This window comes from Phytophthora sojae (assembly GCF_000149755.1).
Source record: "Phytophthora sojae unplaced genomic scaffold PHYSOscaffold_3, whole genome shotgun sequence".
Classification (NCBI taxonomy): Eukaryota; Oomycota; class Peronosporomycetes; order Peronosporales; family Peronosporaceae; genus Phytophthora; species Phytophthora sojae.
The window spans coordinates 5,875,638-5,896,235 of NW_009258117.1; the positions used below are offsets into that span (position 1 = coordinate 5,875,638).

The window sequence follows — 20,598 nt, forward strand, 5'->3', positions numbered from 1 at the left end:
CACGATGTGGCGCTTGTGATAATGTAGCCGTGACCATAAATAATTTCGAGGTGCCACAAATAAGTATCACAAATTACTATGACACGGTGGCTGGAAATAACGCGTTGGGGAGAGGATGGAGATGCAGGGCAAGTGGCTCGTGCAGTCGGACGACTATGGCAACCTCTACTTCTACAACACGATCACGGGCGAGTCGGTGTGGGAATTGCCCGAGGAGGAGGAAAATGAGGACCAACAAGATAAAGCAGTTGAAGTTGAAGTGGCCAAGACGACCAACAACCAACACAACGCTAAAATCCCAGAGCTCGAGAGACCCCAAGCGCACTACAGTGTCTACGCTATCGCCGTTGGAGTTGCTGATACCATGGTCAATATTGTGGAGACCATTGAGAACAGCGCTGAAAAGCTCAAAAACTCCAAAATCCGACGCAAATTCGTATCGCCAGCAGCCGAGAAGAGGTTTCTCAAGAATAAAGAGAACGAGGAGAAGAAGAAGAGGCATCTCCGCGACCGCACAATCACAGCTTATATTAGCGTTTTAGTCCCGAAAATTGAGCCTGGAGGAGCTGGAGAAGGCGGCGAGAAGCGACGACAAGTGCGTACTTTATTCACGGCGGAGGAGTCGAGAAGATGGCAGCGCGAGCGTGAACTGGAGCGAGAAGCCAAGCGACGTGCAACACGACGAGCTAGAAGACAGCACCAAGCAAAGGTCGAAGCGCTGCACAAGCATCAGCAAATGTTGATCAACTTTCGGTCGGACCTGATGAAGTATCTGCTGGGCAAAATTCTGTGCAGCACCGAGCTGCAGAGACAACGCATCCTGCTGCTCACGACGCCACAAATGCTCGCAGAAATGATGGAGCGGAAGAAAGAACTGCAAATGAAGATGGAGCCTGAGGTTGCTGAGAAGATGGCTGAGGAGGAGAGACTGGTCAAGCAAAAGTACGAGAAGAACCTTCTGAAAGTGTTTACTACAATCGATGAGGCTGGGGCGGGCAAGCTACATTTGCTTCAAATTTTGTTTGGAGTCTTCTCGAAAGAGTAAGCAAATCCCATACTCGTGGGGTATAGTGGGTTTCTGTATCGCTAACACGGATTCTGTTGTGGTGGTTTGACTTAGGAAGCCTCAGAAGTACGCAGCCAAAGTGCGAGGACTCGCTGAGTTACTCAACTCTACAGAGTTGCAGCGATTCCTAATTGATTTTGTATCGCAGTCGGCCAGAAAGGATGTTGGAGAGCCTCGATTGGTTACCGCAGCCGAATTTCGCGAGTTTGTAGCCATATTCGAAGAAGTGCTGGATCACTACTCAGGCGTGAAAGCCGCTGTGGACGACGCTGAAAACGATATCGAAGCCACGTTGGCTGCAGCTGCGGACTCTTCGTCTGGAGGAGCAAGTCTTGCGCGTGCACGGATGGGGGCGATGTCAGCGAAGAAGATCCAGCACGAGCTCGCTGCGTTGAAAGAGCATGAACAGCAGCTTCAAAAGATCCGAGAGCGGGAGAAGTGGCAGGGTTATGGCCCCAAAGGAGACAGTCTCGTGGAGTTTAAAGAGGAATGGGAGAAGAACCACCACCATCGATTCATTCGCTTGGACGAGAGTCTGCCTGTGTTTTGCTGTCTCTGTCGAAGAAGAAAGTGGGAGCTATGGAGACGAGAACAAGAAGAAATCGAAAGCGAGTTTCGCAGTCACTGGCCAACGATGCACGCGTTACGAGTCAAAGATGAAGAGCTGCGCTTTGTCCAAGAGAGAGACCGAAAGAACGGCATACCAGTTGAAGAAACAGAGCCAAAGCAAGAGCTGGATATACCAACTAACGAGGTCCAACCGGAAAAATACGAGTTGACTGCGTTCCAAGACCGTGGTGATGACATTTCTATCGCTGTACGGGAGACAGTGATAGCTTTGGTCACGTTGGTGGAAGCTACAGCGAAGGAGGACTTAACAACAAGGAATAAACCTCAACGAAGAGTTCACAAGAAGCACGCTCCGAGGTCACCCGGGAAACGAGCCAAGGCACCTCCGACGAATGAGGTGGTGGAGCGCGTCAAGGTGTTTGAAGCTGAAGAGAACGAGCGCAAGTTGATGTACACGGAAGAGATCAACATGCTGATCATGCTCGAGCGCAATCGACGCAGCGTTGAGCGACCGCTTCTACGTATTCAAGACGGCGCACACGACGCTTTCGTGCGTTTGATGGAGCATTGCGTGAATCCATCAGGTTTTCTCTCGCGTCTGGAGTTCGAACGGTGTTTAGCGTTCTTCCCGCCCCAAAGAATGGTTCTAGCCATGACTGACAAGGCTGTGGTGTCATTTGAGACATCAAATCGTCTCGTCCTTCAGACTATTCTCTGCCGAAGCGAGTCAATGGGGGACTACATCTTCGAGCAAGTCACAAACATGCAGAAATCATTGCGAAGTCCCTTCGTAGCGAAGGTTTCTTCCGCGCACAAGCACATGTTCCAGCTGTTCTCCGAGCTGGGGCTGCTTGTCGAGTGCTGGCCCGTTGTGTTTGTCGTCTCCGAGTATTTCACCGAAGGTAGCTGGCTCAACTACTACCGCACCAACTTCATCGATGTACCAAAAGAAGCCGTAAAATACGCCGCCGTAGAGCACCACCTCCGAAATGTGTTTCGCGAGGTAGCATCGGGTCTAGCAGCCATGCACAGCCTCGGTCTACTGCATCTCAACATCAATTTGGGCAGCATCTACGTCTCAAACGACACACAAGACGGCGGTGTCCACGTGAAGATCAGCGGATTATTATCCTGGAAGCACGACTACGACGCTGACAACCTCAAAGCTTCCGACATGCACGACTGCTTCAACTACAGCTACGCGCCGCCCGAAGTGGTCAAGGAGCTGCCAATCACTGCGAAGTCCGACGCGTGGATGCTTGGGTGTGCACTCTGTGAGGCTCTCTTCATGTGGCAACGTCAGCAGTTGATGCTCTCAACGGCGAGCCAACCAGCACAAGCTGTTCAGCCCCTCATCTTCCACTCTAAGAGTATCGGGGAACTACTGCAGCAACTCCCTATCGCCACGAGTGCGTCCATGAGGTCCATCATCCGAATGCTGCTGCAACCAAACCCAGCCCAAAGACCAAATATGGGTCAAGTTGTCGACCTGCTATGCCGGAACAACGCGTTGTAGTGATAGTACTAGGCAACCACGAACTGAAGCGATCAAATCATACTGACAAGACAGGCTATGCTCGACTTCGCGTTGAGTGAAAAATAGTCTCCGTCCTTCTGTCCGTCGGTTCCCCTGCGCGTGCGTCCGTTGCAACGAGTCGGCACCAAGATATCGCTCGACCGTCACTTCCGAGGAGGCACACGAGCCTCTGCGTCTTGTCATGTCCAAGACGCCGGCGCAGATGGCCACGCTCAAGGAGTTGTTCCTGGCGGCCCAGCAGGACGACTTCGACGCCGTGCGCGACTACCTCCAGGTCGTTCTACACGACGAGGCAGAGGCCAACACCGACAGCAGTAAGGCTATTGAGTCCATCGTCGAGGCCAAGACCAAAAACTCGCTGCTGCACTATGCGTGCGACAACGGCAACCTGGAGGCGTGCAAGTACCTGCTCATGTGCGAGGGCATGGCCACCGCCTTCCTGAACGAGATCAACGCGTTCGGCCACACGCCGCTGTTCTACGCCGCGAGTAGTGGCAAGCTTCCGCTGGTCAAGTGGCTCATCTCGAACGGGGCCGACATCGACACGGACTACAGCGACCGCAGCGACGTCGTCCCGCGGGACGGAGATCTCGGCATCTTCACGCCGCTGCAGATCGCCTGCTACAGGGGCCACGAAGGGGTCGCCAACTTCCTCGTAGAGTGCAACGCCGAGCTGTCCGGGACACGAAGGAACGGCAAGACGCCGCTGCATTTCGCCAGCGCGGAGAACCACCCGGCCATCGTCAAGCTGCTGATCGAAGCGGGGGCGGATGTCCACGCGTGTGACGGAGAAGGGAAGACGCCGGTGGATGTGGCGAATAGCGCCGTGCTTTCGCTGCTGCTACCGGAAGAGTATGGGGCGCAGAATGAAGACGGGAGTGCGTTAGAGGGGGCGGCTGGAGATATTGGAGACGATGACGACGAGTTTGAAGGAGATGAGGAGACTAAAGGGGCGATGGAGGGGGTGAAGGGCGCGTTTGGGGCGGAGATCGCGCGGTCTTTTAGAAGCAAGACGTGGAAGACGCGCGTGGTTGCGATCACGGACGCCAGTATGTGCTTCCAGAACGTCTTCAAGGGGAAGAACCTCGTCAAGTTGTTCGACGGCGCGTGTGTGATGATGGAGATGGCGCTGCAGGACGCGGTTACGCAGGTGGCGTCGAGCTGCTGTACGTCGCTGCTGAAGGTGGCGTTCAATGCCGCCATGAGCGAGAAAGACTTCCACACGAAGCAGTTCCACGATGAACGGCCGGTCATTGATCGAATTGCGAGCGCGCTGCTGGTACGCGGTGCTGGATCCAACGAGAAAGACGCGAGTGAGGCAGTGACGTCGCTGCTGTTCTTGATCTGCAAGAGCGTCGACATCACGCGGTACCTGACGGCGCAGATTTCGCAGATGATGGTCTCGTCCTCTTCAGCTCAGCCGGTGTTGTCTCCTAGCAAGGAAGGCAGCAGCGCTGGTCTGTCGGCATTAAGCGCGAATGTATCGTGGCGACACCAACTTGTGGCGATCAAAATCCTCAACGCCATCGCGAACCAGTACCGAATGGACGAGAAATCTAGCGGCTTGAGCTTCGCCAATGCGATGAAGATCAGTATGTTGGCTCTAGAGAACTCGAGCGTCCACGTGCGAACTGCATCGATCGACTTGCTGGTTCAGTGCCTCGTGATCCGGTGCGAGGAGTCCGGTACGTTTGTTTTCATATAGTTTTCGGTAAGTATCCAGTGTCTTTAACTAAGTATCCATCCACTCTCAATGTCGTAGATATGAAGGGAACACCTGAAGCAATCTACGAACATACTAAAAGCTGGTGCGAGTCTCTCTTCAAGCAGCAGAACCAGCACCTGAAGCCATCGATTCAAGCGAAAATCAACACTGGACTCAAGAACGCCCTTCAGAAGAGCAAGCGCTTATCCATCCGAAGTGACGAGTCTTCGGATCGAGGAGACGATAACAGGAATGGTGTTGGTGGCGCCAACGCCGCTGCGTTTGACGTGCCCACAGCTGCGTTATCCCCTCGAAGTAAAGCCTCGCAACGAGAAGACGATCTCCCCTACGCAGAACCCATTCAAGGTCAGAACAAGGACATCGCAGTCGATATGCTCGAATGTTTCGGTGAGAAGGCGACAAGGTGCCTCTTCTCCAACGCCTGGGCGCCCCGCGTCGAGGCGCTGAGCTACGTGCAGTATTTGGTGGAGACTCGCCAGCTCTCGTTCGCAGCTCAAAGTACCAACTCTTCTATTTCCCAACGCACTCTGGTCAGTGCCATGCAGACGACGCTCATGCAGGCGCTCCAGGACCGCGTCAACTCTGTGTTTGAGGCTGGCGTCTCGCTGCTGATGGAGGTCAGCATCGCCTTCGACAGCGTCGTGGCCTCCCCTACCGATGTGACGGTGATGCACGACCTTGTCCGCCCACTCATCCCTCGATTGCTCGTTAAACTCGGCGACTCCAAGAACCGGCTGCACGTGACGACGGAGGACGCGCTATTGCTGCTTTCAAGACAGGCCTCCTGTATCGGCCCGGTGTTTTTACTCGAAGAAATGATCGCGTGCGACCGCAATTCGTCGCCGCAAACGCTCTCCGCTACCTATCTGACCAACAAGATGGCTCTCGTGTCCAAGCTGATGCTGGAGTTCGGTATCGTAGAAAGCTCGGGGGAGAAAGGATTGCTGCCAATCCGGAATGTGCTGCAGCTCGCCCTGCAGGTGTGCGAACACAAGGACCAAAACGTGCGCCTGATGTCGCTGCAGATTGTGGCGGACACGCTGCAGGTGGCTCGCTCCACTGCGATGCCCTTTATTGACGCTTTAGCTCGCTCCTCTCGACAGAAACTCATCTCGAAACTCGTTGAGAGGGGCGTCATGGAGTCCGATATGCTCATGGACGAGGTGGACGACTTCGACATCCCAACAGAAACCGCTCGACCTGGAACGTCTGGAGGCATTCGACCGCCTACCGCCTCTGGATCCTCAACGAAGCACCGACCAGCACTCGCCAACCCGTCGCTGTCAGCCAACGCGCCTTCCTCTAGCAGCCAATCGAGCAGTGCGTCCCAGTCCCAACCAGTCCAGCTCCCGTACGGCACGGCGCTTACGACCGAGCAGAAGGAGCTTTTCGCCAACATTATCCAAGGCTTCGGCGAGGAATTGGTGCGCTGTTTACTGGATAAAGCGTGGGCTCAGCGGGAGGCTGCGGTCCGTGAAGTGGAGCGACAGGTTGTGTGTTGTGTCAGTGGGAGAGTTGCAACCGACACGGCATTGCCTAAAACTCTGGAAGCTCTTGGCATGCTCGCTCAAGTGCTTGAAATCGGACTGAACGACACCGTGGCGCGAGTTTTCCAGTGTGCGCTGCGGCTTTTTCAGGTTATCGCGACGGATTTCTTGCCGTTAGTGGCGTCGGAGCACCAGTACGTGGACGAAATATTGGAAAATGTTGTCGGCCTCGTGCTGCAGAAGCTGGGGGACACGAAGCAGCGGCTGCGTCAAGACTGCTACACGTTGTTGCACTCGATGGCGTCCTTGGGTCACATGGGCCACGCGCGGATGTGCAAGATGCTGGCGGAAAAGTACCAGCAGCTCTCGTCGTCGTCTAACGCAGTGGCAGCTTCGCCGCTGGTAATTGGAGAGCTACTGCGTTTATTCACTACGTTAGTGAGAGAAGCCCCCGCAGGCGACAACCACAAGCAGCCAGACTTAACCCTCATTCTGGGCATTGTCCGGCCGGCACTGGAAAACAAGCACGTGGACGTCCGTAACGCCGCCATCACCACGTACACGACCATCTACGAAGCTACCAATGGCGGGACGAGTGATTCTTACGGGGTTGTGGACCCCAACAGCTTTTTAGCGGACTTGAAGCCTTCAATGAGGGAAACGATCACTCGCAGCGTGGTGCAGATCACCAAGGCGCTACCTACGAGCTCACTCGCCAGAGAGAACGACGATAGCAGTCGACCGGAGATTGATAGCGGCCGGAAGCTGCAGCGACCGCTTGGTGTGGACGCTCATAAACTTGGACAGATCTGCTCAGCTGAGATCACGGAGCTGCTTACGTCTCCTTCGGGGACCGCAGCTCAACGGTGTCTTGGAGTGGACAAACTCGTGGACTACCTCACATCTTCTACGCCAGACCCGAAGTTTAAAGGCGCGTGGGAGACGTGTTGTCTGCTGGTGAAGCAGTTGATGCTGGAGACGACGCCAACGGTTTGTCTGGCTGCGTTTGAGCTCCTTCAGCTACTTATCGACCCCCCAGCGCAGAATTACGGACGCGACGGACAGGATTACGCCATTCCGTGGGGCGAATGGGGCGTGCATCTCGTGCTTGGATCCACAATTCGGAGCGTCGTGCAGCTCAGCGCCAGTGAAAGTGTCCGCGTACGTTCAAAAGTGAGCGATATCCTCCGGTTAGTGGCAGGGAAGAGTGCGGTAGGCAAGAACGCCGTATGCAACGCCATCCTTAGTGCGCCGGAGCAGAGCGACATGAGCGGAAGCGCCGGGGAATCCATCTCTGCTCGGAAAATCGCCTTTACCAAGCTGCGATGGCAGCTTTCACTGAGATTGGAGCTGCTCTACGAGTTTCTAGTGGTGACGGACAGCAGCAACGGTGGGGCGCCCTCCCCACCGGCAATGGGGAGGCGGAAATCCACCAGTAGAACGGCAAAGTCGTCCTCTACGTCATCAGAGCCACTAGGTTTGGTCAACGTCGTGCCATTCCTCGGTTCATGCGTGACACATCCGAGCCCTCTCATCCGCACTGCGTCGGCCAAGTTCATGCGCTTCCTGCGTTCTACCAGCGAGGAAGAACTCACGACTTTTTTGCAGTCGAGTTGCTCTCCAGCTCTGCAGAGGCGACTGCAGACGCTCATGGCGCATGCTGCCAGGGATGAAGACGAGGAAGGGAATAATGCCGACCACTTCGATGCGGACAGAACCACGTGTGTGCGTGGAAGTAGAGCGTCACACGTACGACGAGTTGCTGCTCTACGTCCTCCCCGGTCGGTGCCTGTGGAGGAGAAGCAGATGATGGTGGACGTGTTCCCCCCACCGAATTCCGCTCCGGGTAAGAGTCGACGAAGTGGGGGCGATGCAGACGATGAGGATGACTCGATGAACGATGGACGCAGCCAGAAGCAGCCCATTTGGCTCGACCAGCAGCTCGGATCAAGCAGGAAAGCGCCGTCAGCTAGCGACATGTTCGGAGCGCTATCCTTCGATGACGGTGAGCCTGAAGGCCCCATTATGGTCGGCGGCGGTGCGGCTGGACTCATGAAAGCTCGTCGAAAGAGCACGCATCGAGGGACCAGCAGCAACAACGACGAGATAAATGAACGGACTCGCTACGGAGTCTACTAAAGGTGGATAGGTAGCCTTTGGAGGGCGGGTGGGGAGATCTACTAACACAATTCTACGACTTTTGACAGCACCTACCAGGTTTTGATTTTGTGTTGGGCTGACATTATGCTGATCCCAGCAGATTGAAGTTGCCTCATGGGGGCCACGCGAAGACACAGACCTAAATTTTACCAAACATGGTGATGCTGGTGTATGTCTTTGCCGTCGACCTGAACCGCCTGTTTGTGATCGATCTACCCGAGACCAGCATACTCGACGACCTCAGGCTGGCAGTCACCAAGTGCAATCCGGACGTGATCAAGTGTCCGCTGCGGAAGCTGCAGCTGTTCTGCACCAAGCGTGACGGGAGTGGCTAACCACCGCGGAGACGAGGAAGCTGGACCCCAAATGCGCTGGGCTTGAAGCGCCTGGTGAACCCATCGCTCACTCTCACGAGAGCTGGGTTAGGCGGTAGTGATGTATCGGCACGAGACCCCAATGCCTGCGTCGTTCACGTGGTTCTACGAGTCTCAGCAGATTATGAGCCGTGTCTAAGGTTATGATGACACTGACTGAGGCGGATGAATACGTTCGAAGCTCAATGGAGAAGGCCTTTGACAGCTACGACCGGGAGCACGTGTACAGCTTTTCCGACTGGACGATGTTGGCGGACGGGCTTATTCAGAGGCTTGGGCAGGTGATAAAGCTGATAAAGGTCGAAGAAGCGCTGGACTTCTCCGTGGAGGGCTTTAACTGTTCAACATCAAGGGAAGCGCCGACTGCATGATCATGGACCGAGAGGCGGAAAGGGACAATAATGTATTCGGTGGGCTTCGCCTTGTTTTTGAGGTTATCGACGACGACTTCGACAGCTCGTATATAGTGAATTGGTACCGGCAGAACCTGCTGTCAAAAGTGGAGAGGGCCAAGCTTCGTGACGGACCTAGAGAACGTCTGGTACTTCTTATGGTTCACTGAAGAGAAGAAGATCGCGACGCTTTTGTTGAAGTGTCCAGCCAACGGGCTCCAGTTCATCAGGGAGGTCTTGTCCGAGAATTCAGGATCTTCAGACCAAGACGATGCTGGTACTTTTCTGATAAAGAGCCGCTTCGTCCAAGAGGAATGGGCTGCGAAACGACGAAGTCTAGCCAGCCTAATTTCTCTGTAATTCTCGCTTGAAGGGTGTTTGTGTGGTACTCTTGGAGTTTATGTAGGCGCTGTGTTGATGAAGGTCGCACTTCGTACCACTTCTCAGTATCTCCATAATCAGCAAGTTGACAACGATGCCGTCTCCACAATCAAAAAGGATTATGGCTACAGAGCCAACTCGGGCTTTCGTCCGTCTCATTCCACAAATTGCTGGGCTTCAAGTTCTTGGCTCTACCTCGACTGCTTCAAGGCTTCATTTAAGATGGTCTCCTCAACCCCCAGCACTGGAAGCGAACAACAAGAAATCCTGTACGACAATGGCGCGACTCTCATGGCGTCGGGGGCCTTGGCACTGCACGATCACGTGGCTTCACGGATGCAAGCAGCGCTTGGGCGACGTCTCCCTCAAGTGGAGGTCCGGTATAAGGACGTGTCCATCTCGGCCAACATCGTCGTGAAGGACGCGGCCCAAGTGGAAGCGGAGCTGCCTACAATCGCCAACGTGATCAAGCAAAGCGCGCGCAGTGTCGGAGGCAAGCGGCACGTGGTCCAGAAGAGCATCCTGCGCAATGTGAGCGGCGTGTTCAAGCCTGGAACTATGACGCTGGTGCTCGGCCAGCCTGGGTCCGGCAAGTCTTCGCTCATGAAGCTCCTTAGTGGGAGGTTCCCCACCTCCAGGAACGTTTCCATCGAGGGTGACGTGGCGTTCAATGGTTCATCCCGTGAGACTTTGATGAAGAAACCCCCTCAACTGGTGACGTACGTGCCTCAAAACGACAAGCATCTACCGACTTTGACGGTCAAGAGACGCTCGAGTTCGCGCACGGCTGCAACGGCGGAGGGTTGTCCAAGCGCGACCAGCAGCGTCTTGTCCACGGCAGTCCTGAGGAGAACCAAGCCGCCCTGGAGGCAGCCCGAGCGCTGTACAAGCACCACCCTGACGTTATCATCCGTCTATTGGGCCTCGAGAACTGCCAGAACACTATCGTGGGGGACGCGATGCTGCGCGGCGTGTCGGGCGGCGAGCGCAAGCGCGTGACGACGGGCGAGATGGCGTTCGGCAACAAGTTTGTATTGTTGATGAACGAGATCAGCACGGGACTCGACAGCGCCGCAACGTTCGACATCATCTCGACGCAGCGCAGCCTGGCTAAAGCCTTCGGTAAGACCGTGGTGATCTCACTGCTGCAGCCGTCGCCCGAGGTCTTTGAGCTCTTCGACGACGTGCTGCTCTTGAACGATGGCTACGTCATGTACCATGGACCTCGCTCGGAGGCACAGAATTACTTTGAAGACGTGGGCTTCAAGTGTCCTCCGAGCCGCGACGTAGCCGACTTCTTGCTGGATCTAGGCACCGACAAGCAGCGTCAGTATGAAGTGGGCCCTATCCCGAGGACGGCGGCCCAGTTCGCGGATGAGTTCGAGACGTCGGACACCCACAAGCGTATGATGAACCATCTCCACTCTCCAGTAGACCAAGAGCTCCTGGAAGACGGCAAGACCTACATCGATTCCACTCCGCAGTTCCAGCAGGGTTTCTTCACCGGCACTGCTACAATCGTAGCTCGGGAGCTGAAGGTGCTCGCCCAAGACTCGGCAGCAGTCAAGAGCCGGGCATTCATGGCTTTGGTCCTCGGGCTGCTGTACGGCACGGCGTTCTACCAGTTCGACGAGGTGAATTCCCAGGTGGTCATGGGCCTGGCGTACTCGGCCGTTGACACGCTGTCAGTGGCCAAGTCGGCCATGATCCCGACCATCCTCGCAACGCGCGACGTCATCTACAAGCAACGCGGCGCCAACTTCTACCGGACTTCGTCTTTTGTGATCGCGAGCTCGGCCAAGCAGATCCCCGTGGTGCTGATGGAGACGCTGCTCTTCGGGTCGATCGTCTACTGGATGTGCGGGTTCGTGGCCAGTGCTCAGAGCTTCGTCCTGTACCAAGTCGTGCTGTTCCTCGTCAACATGGCGTACGCCGCGTGGTTCTTCTTCATCGCGTCCGTGTGTCCCAACATCAACGTGGCGAACCCGATCTCGCTGCTGTCGTTGCTCTTCCTCGCGACCTTCTCCGGGTTTCTCATCACTAAGGAGTCGATCCCCGTGTATTTGTCGTGGATCTACTACATCAGTCCGCACGCATGGGGGATCCACGCCGTCGCGGTGAACCAATACCGGGACTCGCGCTTCGACACGTGCGTGTACGTTGGAGTGGACTACTGCGCGGAGTACGGCATGCAGATGGGCGAGTACATGCTCAGCGTCTACGGCGTGCCCAGCGAGAAGTACTGGCTGTGGTAAGGATTTGGCTTCCTAGCTGCTGCCTACGTCGTGTTCATGGCACTCTCGTGCTTGGTGCTGGAGTACTGGCGCTTCGAGACGCCGGAGAATATCTCCCTCGACGCGGAAGGGGATAAGGAGGACAAGCACAGGGTGTCTCTGAGAGATAACTACGCTCTCGTAACTACGCCCAAGGCTGCGACTAATGCGCTGAACAACGAGCAAGATGTGATCCTGTCCGTGACGCGCTCTACCGAGAAGAACTTCGTTCCTGTGACGCTGGCCTTCAACGACTTGTGGTACTCCGTGCCGGATCCGACGAACGCCAAGTCTAGCATTGATCTGCTCAATGGTGTGAGTGGGTTTGCCCTACCAGGCACGATCACTGCGCTGATGGGGTCTTCCGGCGCTGGAAAGATGACGCTCATGGAAGTCATCGCTGGACGGAAGACTGGGGGGACAATCCGAGGCGACATCATGCTGAATGGGTATCCTGCCACGGATCTCGCTATTCGTCGAGCCACGGGCTACTGCGAGCAGATGGACATCCACTCCGACGCGTCAACGTTCCGTGAGGCGCTGATGTTTAGTGCCTTCCTGCGCCAAGGTGCCGACGTTCCTGACAGCCAGAAGTACGACTCGGTGAACGAGTGCCTCGAGCTGCTGGACTTGCACCCGATCGCCGACCAGATCATCCGCGGCAGCTCCACGGAGCAGATGAAGCGCCTGACCATCGGCGTGGAGCTGGCGGCGCAGCCCAGCGTGCTGTTCCTGGACGAGCCCACGAGCGGCTTAGACGCTCGATCGGCCAAGCTCATCATGGACGGCGTGCGCAAGGTGGCGGACACGGGGCGCACCGTTGTGTGCACGATCCACCAGCCGTCGGCTGTGATGTTCGAAGTGTTTGATAGTCTGTTGCTGCTAAAGCGCGGTGGAGAGATGGTCTTCTTTGGGGATCTCGGTGCGAAGGCGACCAAGCTGGTCGAGTACTTCGAGTCCATCGACGGTGTGGCGAAGCTGGAGAAAGACTACAACCCAGCGACGTGGATGTTGGAGGTCATCGGCGCAGGAGTAGGCAACGACAACGGCAACAAGACCGACTTCGTACACATTTTCAAGTCAAGTGTCCAAGCTCAGCAACTCGAAGCGAACTTGAAGCGTGAGGGAGTGACTCGACCTTCGCCGAATGTACCAGCACTCGTATTTGGCAAGAAACGCGCAGCCGGCAACCTGACGCAGGCCAAGTTCCTGATCAAGCGCTTCTTCGACCTGTACTGAAGGTCTGCGTCGTACAATTTGACGCGGTTCCTCGTCTCAATCGTGTTGGGGCTGGTGTTTGGAATTGCCTACGTGGGGGCGGAGTATTCGTCGTACCAGGGCATCAACTCGGGTCTGGGCATGGTGTTCATGACGCAGTCGTACATGACCTTCATCGTCTTCAGCAGCGTCGTGCCCATATCCATCCAAGAACGCGCCTCATTCTACCGCGAGCGGTCGTGCGAATCATACAATGCGTTCTGGTACTTCGTCGGCGCCACACTCGTCGAGATCCCGTACTGCTTCTTCGAGTCGCTGCTCTTCATGGTCATCTACTACCCGATGGTCGGCTTCACCGGTGACACGCAGTTCTTCGCGTACTGGTTGAATCTGACGGGGCTTGTGGTGCTGCAAGCGTACTTCGGCCAATTGCTGGCCTACTTGGCGCCCAACCTGGAGGTGGCGTCGGTGTTCGTCATCCTCGTCAACTACGTCTGGATCACGTTCACGGGCTTCAACCCCCCGGTTGCCTCCATCCCCCAGGACTATCGATGACTCTACCACCTCACGCCACACAAGTACACGTTCGCGAGTCTCATTGCCATCGTGTTTCGAGACTGCCCCAGTGGAGGTGATCAGGGTGAACTTGGCTGTCAACAGATGACTGGCGCTCCCCCTACGCTCGGAAACGACATCACGGTGGCCGAATACCTCGATGAGATTTTCTCTGCGAGACGCGACGAGATCTGGTCCAACTTTGGCATTGTTATGCTGTGGATCGCGTGTCTGCGAGTTGTATCGCTTCTCGCACTGAGGTTCGTCAACCACCAAACGAGATAAAACTTACTAAGTATCTGAGAGGTTGAATTTCGTGAAATTTCGATGAAATCGTCGTGAAGACACTTACTACATTACTTTTGATTCTAGTGTTTGGAAGTCTTCTACGAGAACCTTGAACAAAAGAGAAGGGTGGCCAAAAACCACCATCTGCAGCCTCTCCGCCTACTACTTCGGCTTGTTTAGTGCAACCATAAGCCCAACAATTCCGAATATGGAGCCGAATACAAGGAGCAGGGTTAAAAAGATGCCCAAGTTGCTCTTAGGGTAGGGATCGAAAACGCGGACACCGTACGTAGCTCAAAAGGTCGTGATGTAGTCTGGGTTGCTCTTCATCAGATTCCGGGATTGTTTGACCTCAAGGTTCTCTTTCTCGATGGTCTTCAATTTTTCCATGGTAGATTTCTTGACGAATGACAGGCTTGGGCCTTGAGATCTCGACAGAGGACTTGATGCTGCTGAAGGACGGATTCTTCTTGATCCCTTCGAACTGCTTCACCGCACTTGGGTTGGTCTTCACCAACTCGAGCTGCTTGCTGTTAACGCGGCCCTTCTTCATAAAATCCCGCAGCTTGGTGATGATGGAACGAACCCCTCTCTTCTTCTTCAGACTCTGACACCGACTTGCCACCCTTCCAAAATCGACGGTTGCCCCAATTCTTCTCCGCCACCACAGGATCCAGGTTGACACTGACTCGCTTGGCACTAGCGCAGCCCGAATCGCTGGTATCGCACAGCGAAAATACGACCATCGCCATCAAAAGAGTGAGGTATGAGCGCATGATTCCGTCGTCAGTTGTTGATAGTGTTCTGCTTTATTGATTGCGGGCTAGAAGTCGATTGTCAGATTGCGGTTTGTGAGCTGAAACTACGAATTCTGTCGCGGACATGCGTTTGTACCATACTTACAGCCAGGATTATACTTGCTCTGTATGATTTTCGATTACAGGGCAAACGATTACCCGTGGGACTTGTAGATCCTACTGTTGTTGTAATCATTTGGCTGCACATTTCTAACAATCAACTTCGTGGGGAAAACTGTGTCGTGATGGACCACCTCGGTTTAGCTAGAACGAAAATATAAGACTAGGGCTCCGCAAAGGCTGGCATAGGAGTAGTGTACTCCGCAAACATGTTAGTGAATTTCAGAATACACTAACTCACTGTAAGTGCTGTTTGCAAACGCGTTTGTAAGTTTGCGTTCTATTACCCGCGTTCAAATTAGTGGCTCCTCAAGAGAATTGGTACCGGTTGTCGAATCCATAGTCTGCGTATACGCACCGCGATGTTGCCAGAGTAATTCGTATAAGAATGTCTTTATTGGTGTAAGAGAAGAAAAACTTCTTGTACCAGTCAGCTTTCGGCAGCTAAACGAGCCTCAAAATGCATGACTAAATCTCAGCTAACTTCGCAGCCATATTAGCCAGATTCACAGCTCACTAACAAACAGTTTGCAAACGCTACTGCTAGCAATAGTGGGTCTCTGTTCTGGCAGCAGCAAGATAGCGCTCTCAGAAAACCCTCCAAATTTCTCCCAATCAGAGACGGAAAGAACTGAGACCCCCTTTGTAGTTCGACAGCAGTAACATGCCTCATGCGTGGTCGTCTTGCTAATTTAGCTTATTGCTCAACTGCATAGTGTGCCCATGCATATATAAATGTTATAGGTGCCCAGCAGCGTCCTGCGGCAAGTTGTCACATGCTTTCGATGCGAGGGCTCACTGCTACGGGGTCGGTGGGGGTCAGATGAGACAACGGCAACAAAAATGTTACCTATCCACCATTTAGAGTTATCGAGATAATCGCCTTAAAAGAGGCCAGGTTCAAAATCGTAACTAAACGAAGTCGTGAGAAAACGAGGAGTTTTGATTTTCAAAAATTTGAAGGGGGTGTATCGGCACGGATACCATTTCGAAAAGCCACTCGGACCACTACCTACAGCCATGCAGACACCACCCACGACGCCGACAGCACCGACCTCGCGCGCTGCAGCGCCAACTGCACAGCCTGCGCAACCTCCAGCGTTGCCTCTCTCAGCCTCGCCACCGGCCACCTCGGCGCCAAGCCCGCCAGCCACGGCTCCGAGTCCGCCAGCCGCGACGTCGGGTCCGCCAGCCGCGACGTCGGGTCCGCCAGCCACGACATCGCCCTCCCAGGCGCTGACTCCGCCGGCCACAACGTCCCCCTCCACGGCGCTGACTCTGTCGGCCACGGCACCCCTTGCTGCTCGGCGTCGCGAAGCAGACGAAGAGCCTGATTCTGCCGACGATTCTGTCTGTGGTGTCGATCCCACTGCTACCAGTGAGAGTGAGGTGAACGAGGACAGCAGCGACGACGAGGAACCGCTCACAGCAGAGAGCGCGAGCAGTGAAGCCGAAGATGAAGAGGATATTAGTATCTTTTTGAATGACGCGAGTCCTCGAGCCCGTGTGACTGAGGTGATTCATGCGGACGCGTGTGAGAACGAGTGCGTCAAGGGCAAGGCTCGTGAGTTGGAGTTCTTGCTGTGTTCGCTGGACCAGATGACGAAGCAAGAGCGCACCACGAGCTTGTACACGCTCCTGGCTGTGTTGATGCAGACCCCCACGGTTGAGCGTAAGAGAGGACGGGGTGACCGTGAGAAGTTTCCGTACATCCTCCCCTACGTAGGTCATGTGTGCCGACCCACTTTCGCGCTCTGCTATGGAGTAGTCCCCATTACCTTGCAGCGCTACAAGATGCGCATCCGAGACGGTAACATGTCGATCAAGACGCATGGTAACCGGCTCAACACGCATGCAGCTCAAGTGAACGTTGTTTGGCTGGTGAAATGGTTCCAGACGTTTGCCGAGGAGGTCGGCGAGGTTGTGCCGGTTCGAGTGCGGATGCAGAAGAAGAAAGACGGAACTACGCAGAAATACTACAGCAGCGAGATGTACACGTTACTACCAGCGCACTTCACCTGGGATACCATCTACGACGAAATGCACAAGTTTGTTGAGGCGGGCTTGCGCGTCCGTGAACCGCTCGGTCGACAATGAGGAAGCTTTTGACGCTTCACTGTCCAACCATTCGAATTCGGTCGCCACGTAGTAACGTGTGCGACGTCTGCTCCATTTACCACGCTGGAATGCGCGGCGGCGTAACCAGTGACAAGACGGAGGCGCTGGGGCGGCACACAGAATCTGCGCGTCGAATGCGGTAAGTTTTGTATACGGACATAAGAAACATTTTGATTTACTCGGCAGATTTACCTGGATGTTAGTAACATTTTGTTTGATGGCTGACAGGCGGGAGTACAAGACGGACAAGACTTCTACCGATGTCAACCACGCTGTCATCGTGATGGATTTTCCCCAGAACTTGACACTTCCGAGCGTGTCCAACACCCTCTCACAGTGGTACTTTTGTTCGCTGGTCTCTGTGAGCGGCTTCGGTATCTTTTACGAGAACGAAGGAATCCAAACCAACTATCTGTACAACGAGACTTCGAACGGTAAAGGGAGCGACCAGATTAACTCCATGCTGGCTCATTTCATCAGCACCAAGATCATACCGGCGGGGAAGACTCGGCTGACCGTGTACGCCGACAACTGCTCAGGGCAGAACAAAAACAGCTACGTGATCAAGTTTCTATTGGCGCAAGTACACATGGGAGCTCTACAGTACGTGGACTACAAGTTCTTCGTCAAAGGGCACACGAAGAACTCCTGTGACCGTGGTTTCGGCCACATCCGCAAGCACGTGGCCAAAGTGGATTGTTGGACGATGGACCATCTCGTAGAGGGTGTTAGTTCGGCGTCCAAGAGCTCAATCACGGTGCATCTGCCTCGCGGAAGCTCAGCGTTCAAGTCCTACAAACCTATTCTCACCTAATTGTACAAACGACTTGACGGCATCCAGAAGTTCCAGATTTTCACGATGGACGCATCGCAGCCGGGCGTCGTTGTCTGCAAGAAAGGCCCCGAGAGCGAACCTGTAGAGATTAGTTTGAGCCGTCAAATTGACGGGATCTTCACCACGAAGGGGAAGGTGCAGCGGATGATGACGGACCATATCGAGACGCTGTCCCCTCCTGTCCGCAACACCGAGAAAATTGCGCAGATGTACCACAACATCAGGCCCTACGTTCCTGCTGAATTTCAGAGCGATCCCCTCTACGCCAAGCCTAGCGAGCAGGAAGGAGAAGATGCCAAGTCACGGAAACAAGCACGACGTGAGCATCGCGCGGCAATGGCCGTAGCGGCTAAGGCTAACCAAGACCAGCGTGGTATCACGGAGGCTGTTGCGACGAAAAAGAACCCAGCAAAGAAGAGGGCTACTGCAGCAAAGAAGACGCAAAAGAACAGAAGCACAAAGCTACTGCGGATCTGCCTGCTGAGCAAGAATAGGCAGCCCAAGGTTGTAGTCGATCATTATGATACTTATGTCCACAGTTCATTCAAAATGTTACTTACATCCAGGTATCAAATTTTCTAAAAAAAATCAAAAATATACCCCTGGTGATTTAAAGTGACGGCACAAAAGTGAGATTCTAACACTGTTAGGCTTCGAATTAGCTAAAACGGACAACATTGTCGGATTCGCTGACTAATTTTACACCAGTTCATCAAAATACAATTTCCCTTTCGGGGTTGAAGTCGGACATATATTTTTTGACGGTCTCGTTCTCGGTCGTTTCTTCATACCAGAAGCTCGGGAGGGGCTCAAACGAAAGAGAAGACATCCCGCTTACCAATTATGCGCCTAAATCGCGATTCGTACTTAGGTTGATAAGTAACATTTTGTTTGCCGTCGTCTCAGATTGACCCTGGGGTGGTCGATCCACTCGACCCCAGCAGCCCCATGCTATCTGATCTAACGAAAACACCTGTGGAGAACTCATATACGTCGGGGGAACGTCGGCTTCCGCTGCCGTCGCTCCTGGGGCGGTCCGGCAATAGGTGGGATGCATCTTGCTGCTGCCGGCGCTAGACTGCACCAAAATCGTGGCAAGAGAGAGATTTCGCTTCAAACGGAGCAGGCGATCCCTCGCAATTGCTAAAAATATGGAGGTGTTACAATTTCCGGGCCCTTCAATTCTGGCCGGGACAATAGTGTTTGTGCGAACACTGCCGGTAGATATTGGGTCGCTCCCGAAACCTCAATTCCTCAAATCTGGTCCAGCTCTGAAGAAAAAAAAACGGCCGTACATGGCCCTTTTTTGGGGTACCTCGACCCAAATGACTATATTTGTCCGAGGTTCATCAACGTGCGAGCTTGAAGTGTATTTGGTACGGCCCGCCTCAGAACAGGAGGCACGTTGAGCTAAAGATATATTGTTGCTGCCGCTGCGCTAGAAGATGCTTTATTCTACAATTTCGCTCTAGCTCTTAACTACGATGCAGCAACAACTCGAGACTTCTCTCACCCAGCTCAGCCAAGCAGCCGATGTAGAACCACAGCGCCAGCAACGGGCAAGAGGTGCTGGTTTCTCGGATGCCGAAACGGCCAATCTGTTAGACTTGCTTGAGATGCATCTACCTCTGTCACGTGATGAATGGGATTACGTTGCATCTTTCCATAACGCTGCTTACGTGGGCGACGATAGGACCACCGACTCGCTCAAGCGGAAGTTCGCCAAACTCCACCGCAAGCGCATCCCGACGGGCGACCCGAGGATTCCTGCGAACGTCTTGCAGGTGAAGCGCATTCGCCTGGAGATGACTCGTCGAGCAGATTTGGGCGACGGGGAAGATGCTGCGACAGAGGCAGCAATAGATTTCGTAGCCACCACCCCTATTCCAGCGGACCTACTTCCATCTCCACACAGTCAAGGCAACCGTCAACTCCCCCACCACGGTGGACGGCAATGATGACAACGCTATCACTAGTGCGGACACGATGTGGCAGCTGCTTAGCGAGATGGAAACGCTGAGGGCTCAGCTGAACGCTCAGAAGGGTCCACAGGCGTGGGCAAAGGGCACGCAGTGACGATGACGCGGACGCTCGCTTCATGTCGATGATGCGACTTTCACTTGAACAAGAGCGGCAGCGCGCAGACGAACAGCGCCTACGTTGGGAGCAGGAACGCCACGAAGAACGCGCTCGCCGAGAAGAAGAACGAGCGCGACGTGAGGAAGACCGAGAAGCGGAGCGTCCTCAGCGTCAGGAAGATCGAGAAGAGGACCGCCGACGCCACCAAGAACTACTGAGTCTGCTGCTCATCGGAAGCAACAGAAACTCGTTGTCGGACACGAGCACTCCGAACGCTCCAAACGCTCATTAGTCAAGTTGAATGAGCGATCGCACAGCAGCACTTTACATTTACCGAACACTTAATTCACTTTTTCATAAAGCAATTGTTTTAATGAAAACCAAAGCTTTCTTCTTTTACTTTTAGCAAATGAAGTGCACAATTCTAATCAAGTAAGTGGTTTGCTTCCGGTCCTAGATGCGGCATGAACGTATTTAGGATCTGATTAATCCCAACGAGGCGAGATCGTAAATTGTACAACAGTACGAGGCTTGAGATGATCTTCTTCCGCTCATCGTCCTGCTCGAAACGCATTTGGTCCTTAATTCTTGGAAACGAGCTTTGGAATGCTCGCATTCCCCA

The 20,598-nt window shown here is 54.3% G+C and overlaps 5 protein-coding genes across 5 annotated transcripts; 4 read left to right on the forward strand and 1 right to left on the reverse strand.

The window, feature by feature from the left end:
• Positions 1–121: 121 nt before the first annotated feature.
• On the forward strand, positions 122–8,525 carry PHYSODRAFT_488306 (hypothetical protein; the record flags this gene model as incomplete). The annotated part of the gene is made up of 6 exons (XM_009525564.1): positions 122–259; positions 311–1,041; positions 1,121–1,849; positions 1,952–3,116; positions 3,340–4,765; positions 4,936–8,525. 6 exons carry the CDS (start codon positions 122–124, stop codon positions 8,523–8,525), a joined length of 7,779 nt encoding a protein of 2,592 aa, XP_009523859.1.
• A 1,390-nt stretch (positions 8,526–9,915) lies between these two features.
• PHYSODRAFT_255310 (pleiotropic drug resistance protein ABC superfamily) lies at positions 9,916–13,739 on the forward strand (the record flags this gene model as incomplete). Its single annotated transcript, XM_009525565.1, has 4 exons — positions 9,916–10,375; positions 10,435–11,944; positions 12,080–13,198; positions 13,370–13,739. 4 exons carry the CDS (start codon positions 9,916–9,918, stop codon positions 13,737–13,739), a joined length of 3,459 nt encoding a protein of 1,152 aa, XP_009523860.1.
• A 640-nt stretch (positions 13,740–14,379) lies between these two features.
• Positions 14,380–14,803, reverse strand: PHYSODRAFT_329170 (hypothetical protein; the record flags this gene model as incomplete). The annotated part of the gene is made up of 2 exons (XM_009525566.1): positions 14,380–14,592; positions 14,642–14,803. 2 exons carry the CDS (start codon positions 14,801–14,803, stop codon positions 14,380–14,382), a joined length of 375 nt encoding a protein of 124 aa, XP_009523861.1.
• A 1,161-nt stretch (positions 14,804–15,964) lies between these two features.
• On the forward strand, positions 15,965–17,041 carry PHYSODRAFT_329171 (hypothetical protein; the record flags this gene model as incomplete). The annotated part of the gene is made up of 1 exon (XM_009525567.1): positions 15,965–17,041. The coding sequence occupies one exon, from the start codon at positions 15,965–15,967 to the stop codon at positions 17,039–17,041; it is 1,077 nt and encodes a 358-aa protein (XP_009523862.1).
• Positions 17,042–17,130: 89 nt separating this feature from the next.
• Positions 17,131–20,194, forward strand: PHYSODRAFT_329172 (hypothetical protein; the record flags this gene model as incomplete). Its single annotated transcript, XM_009525568.1, has 6 exons — positions 17,131–17,201; positions 17,291–17,819; positions 17,904–18,401; positions 19,514–19,709; positions 19,813–19,951; positions 20,029–20,194. The coding sequence occupies 6 exons, from the start codon at positions 17,131–17,133 to the stop codon at positions 20,192–20,194; spliced, it is 1,599 nt and encodes a 532-aa protein (XP_009523863.1).
• Between the last annotated feature and the right edge of the window lie 404 nt (positions 20,195–20,598).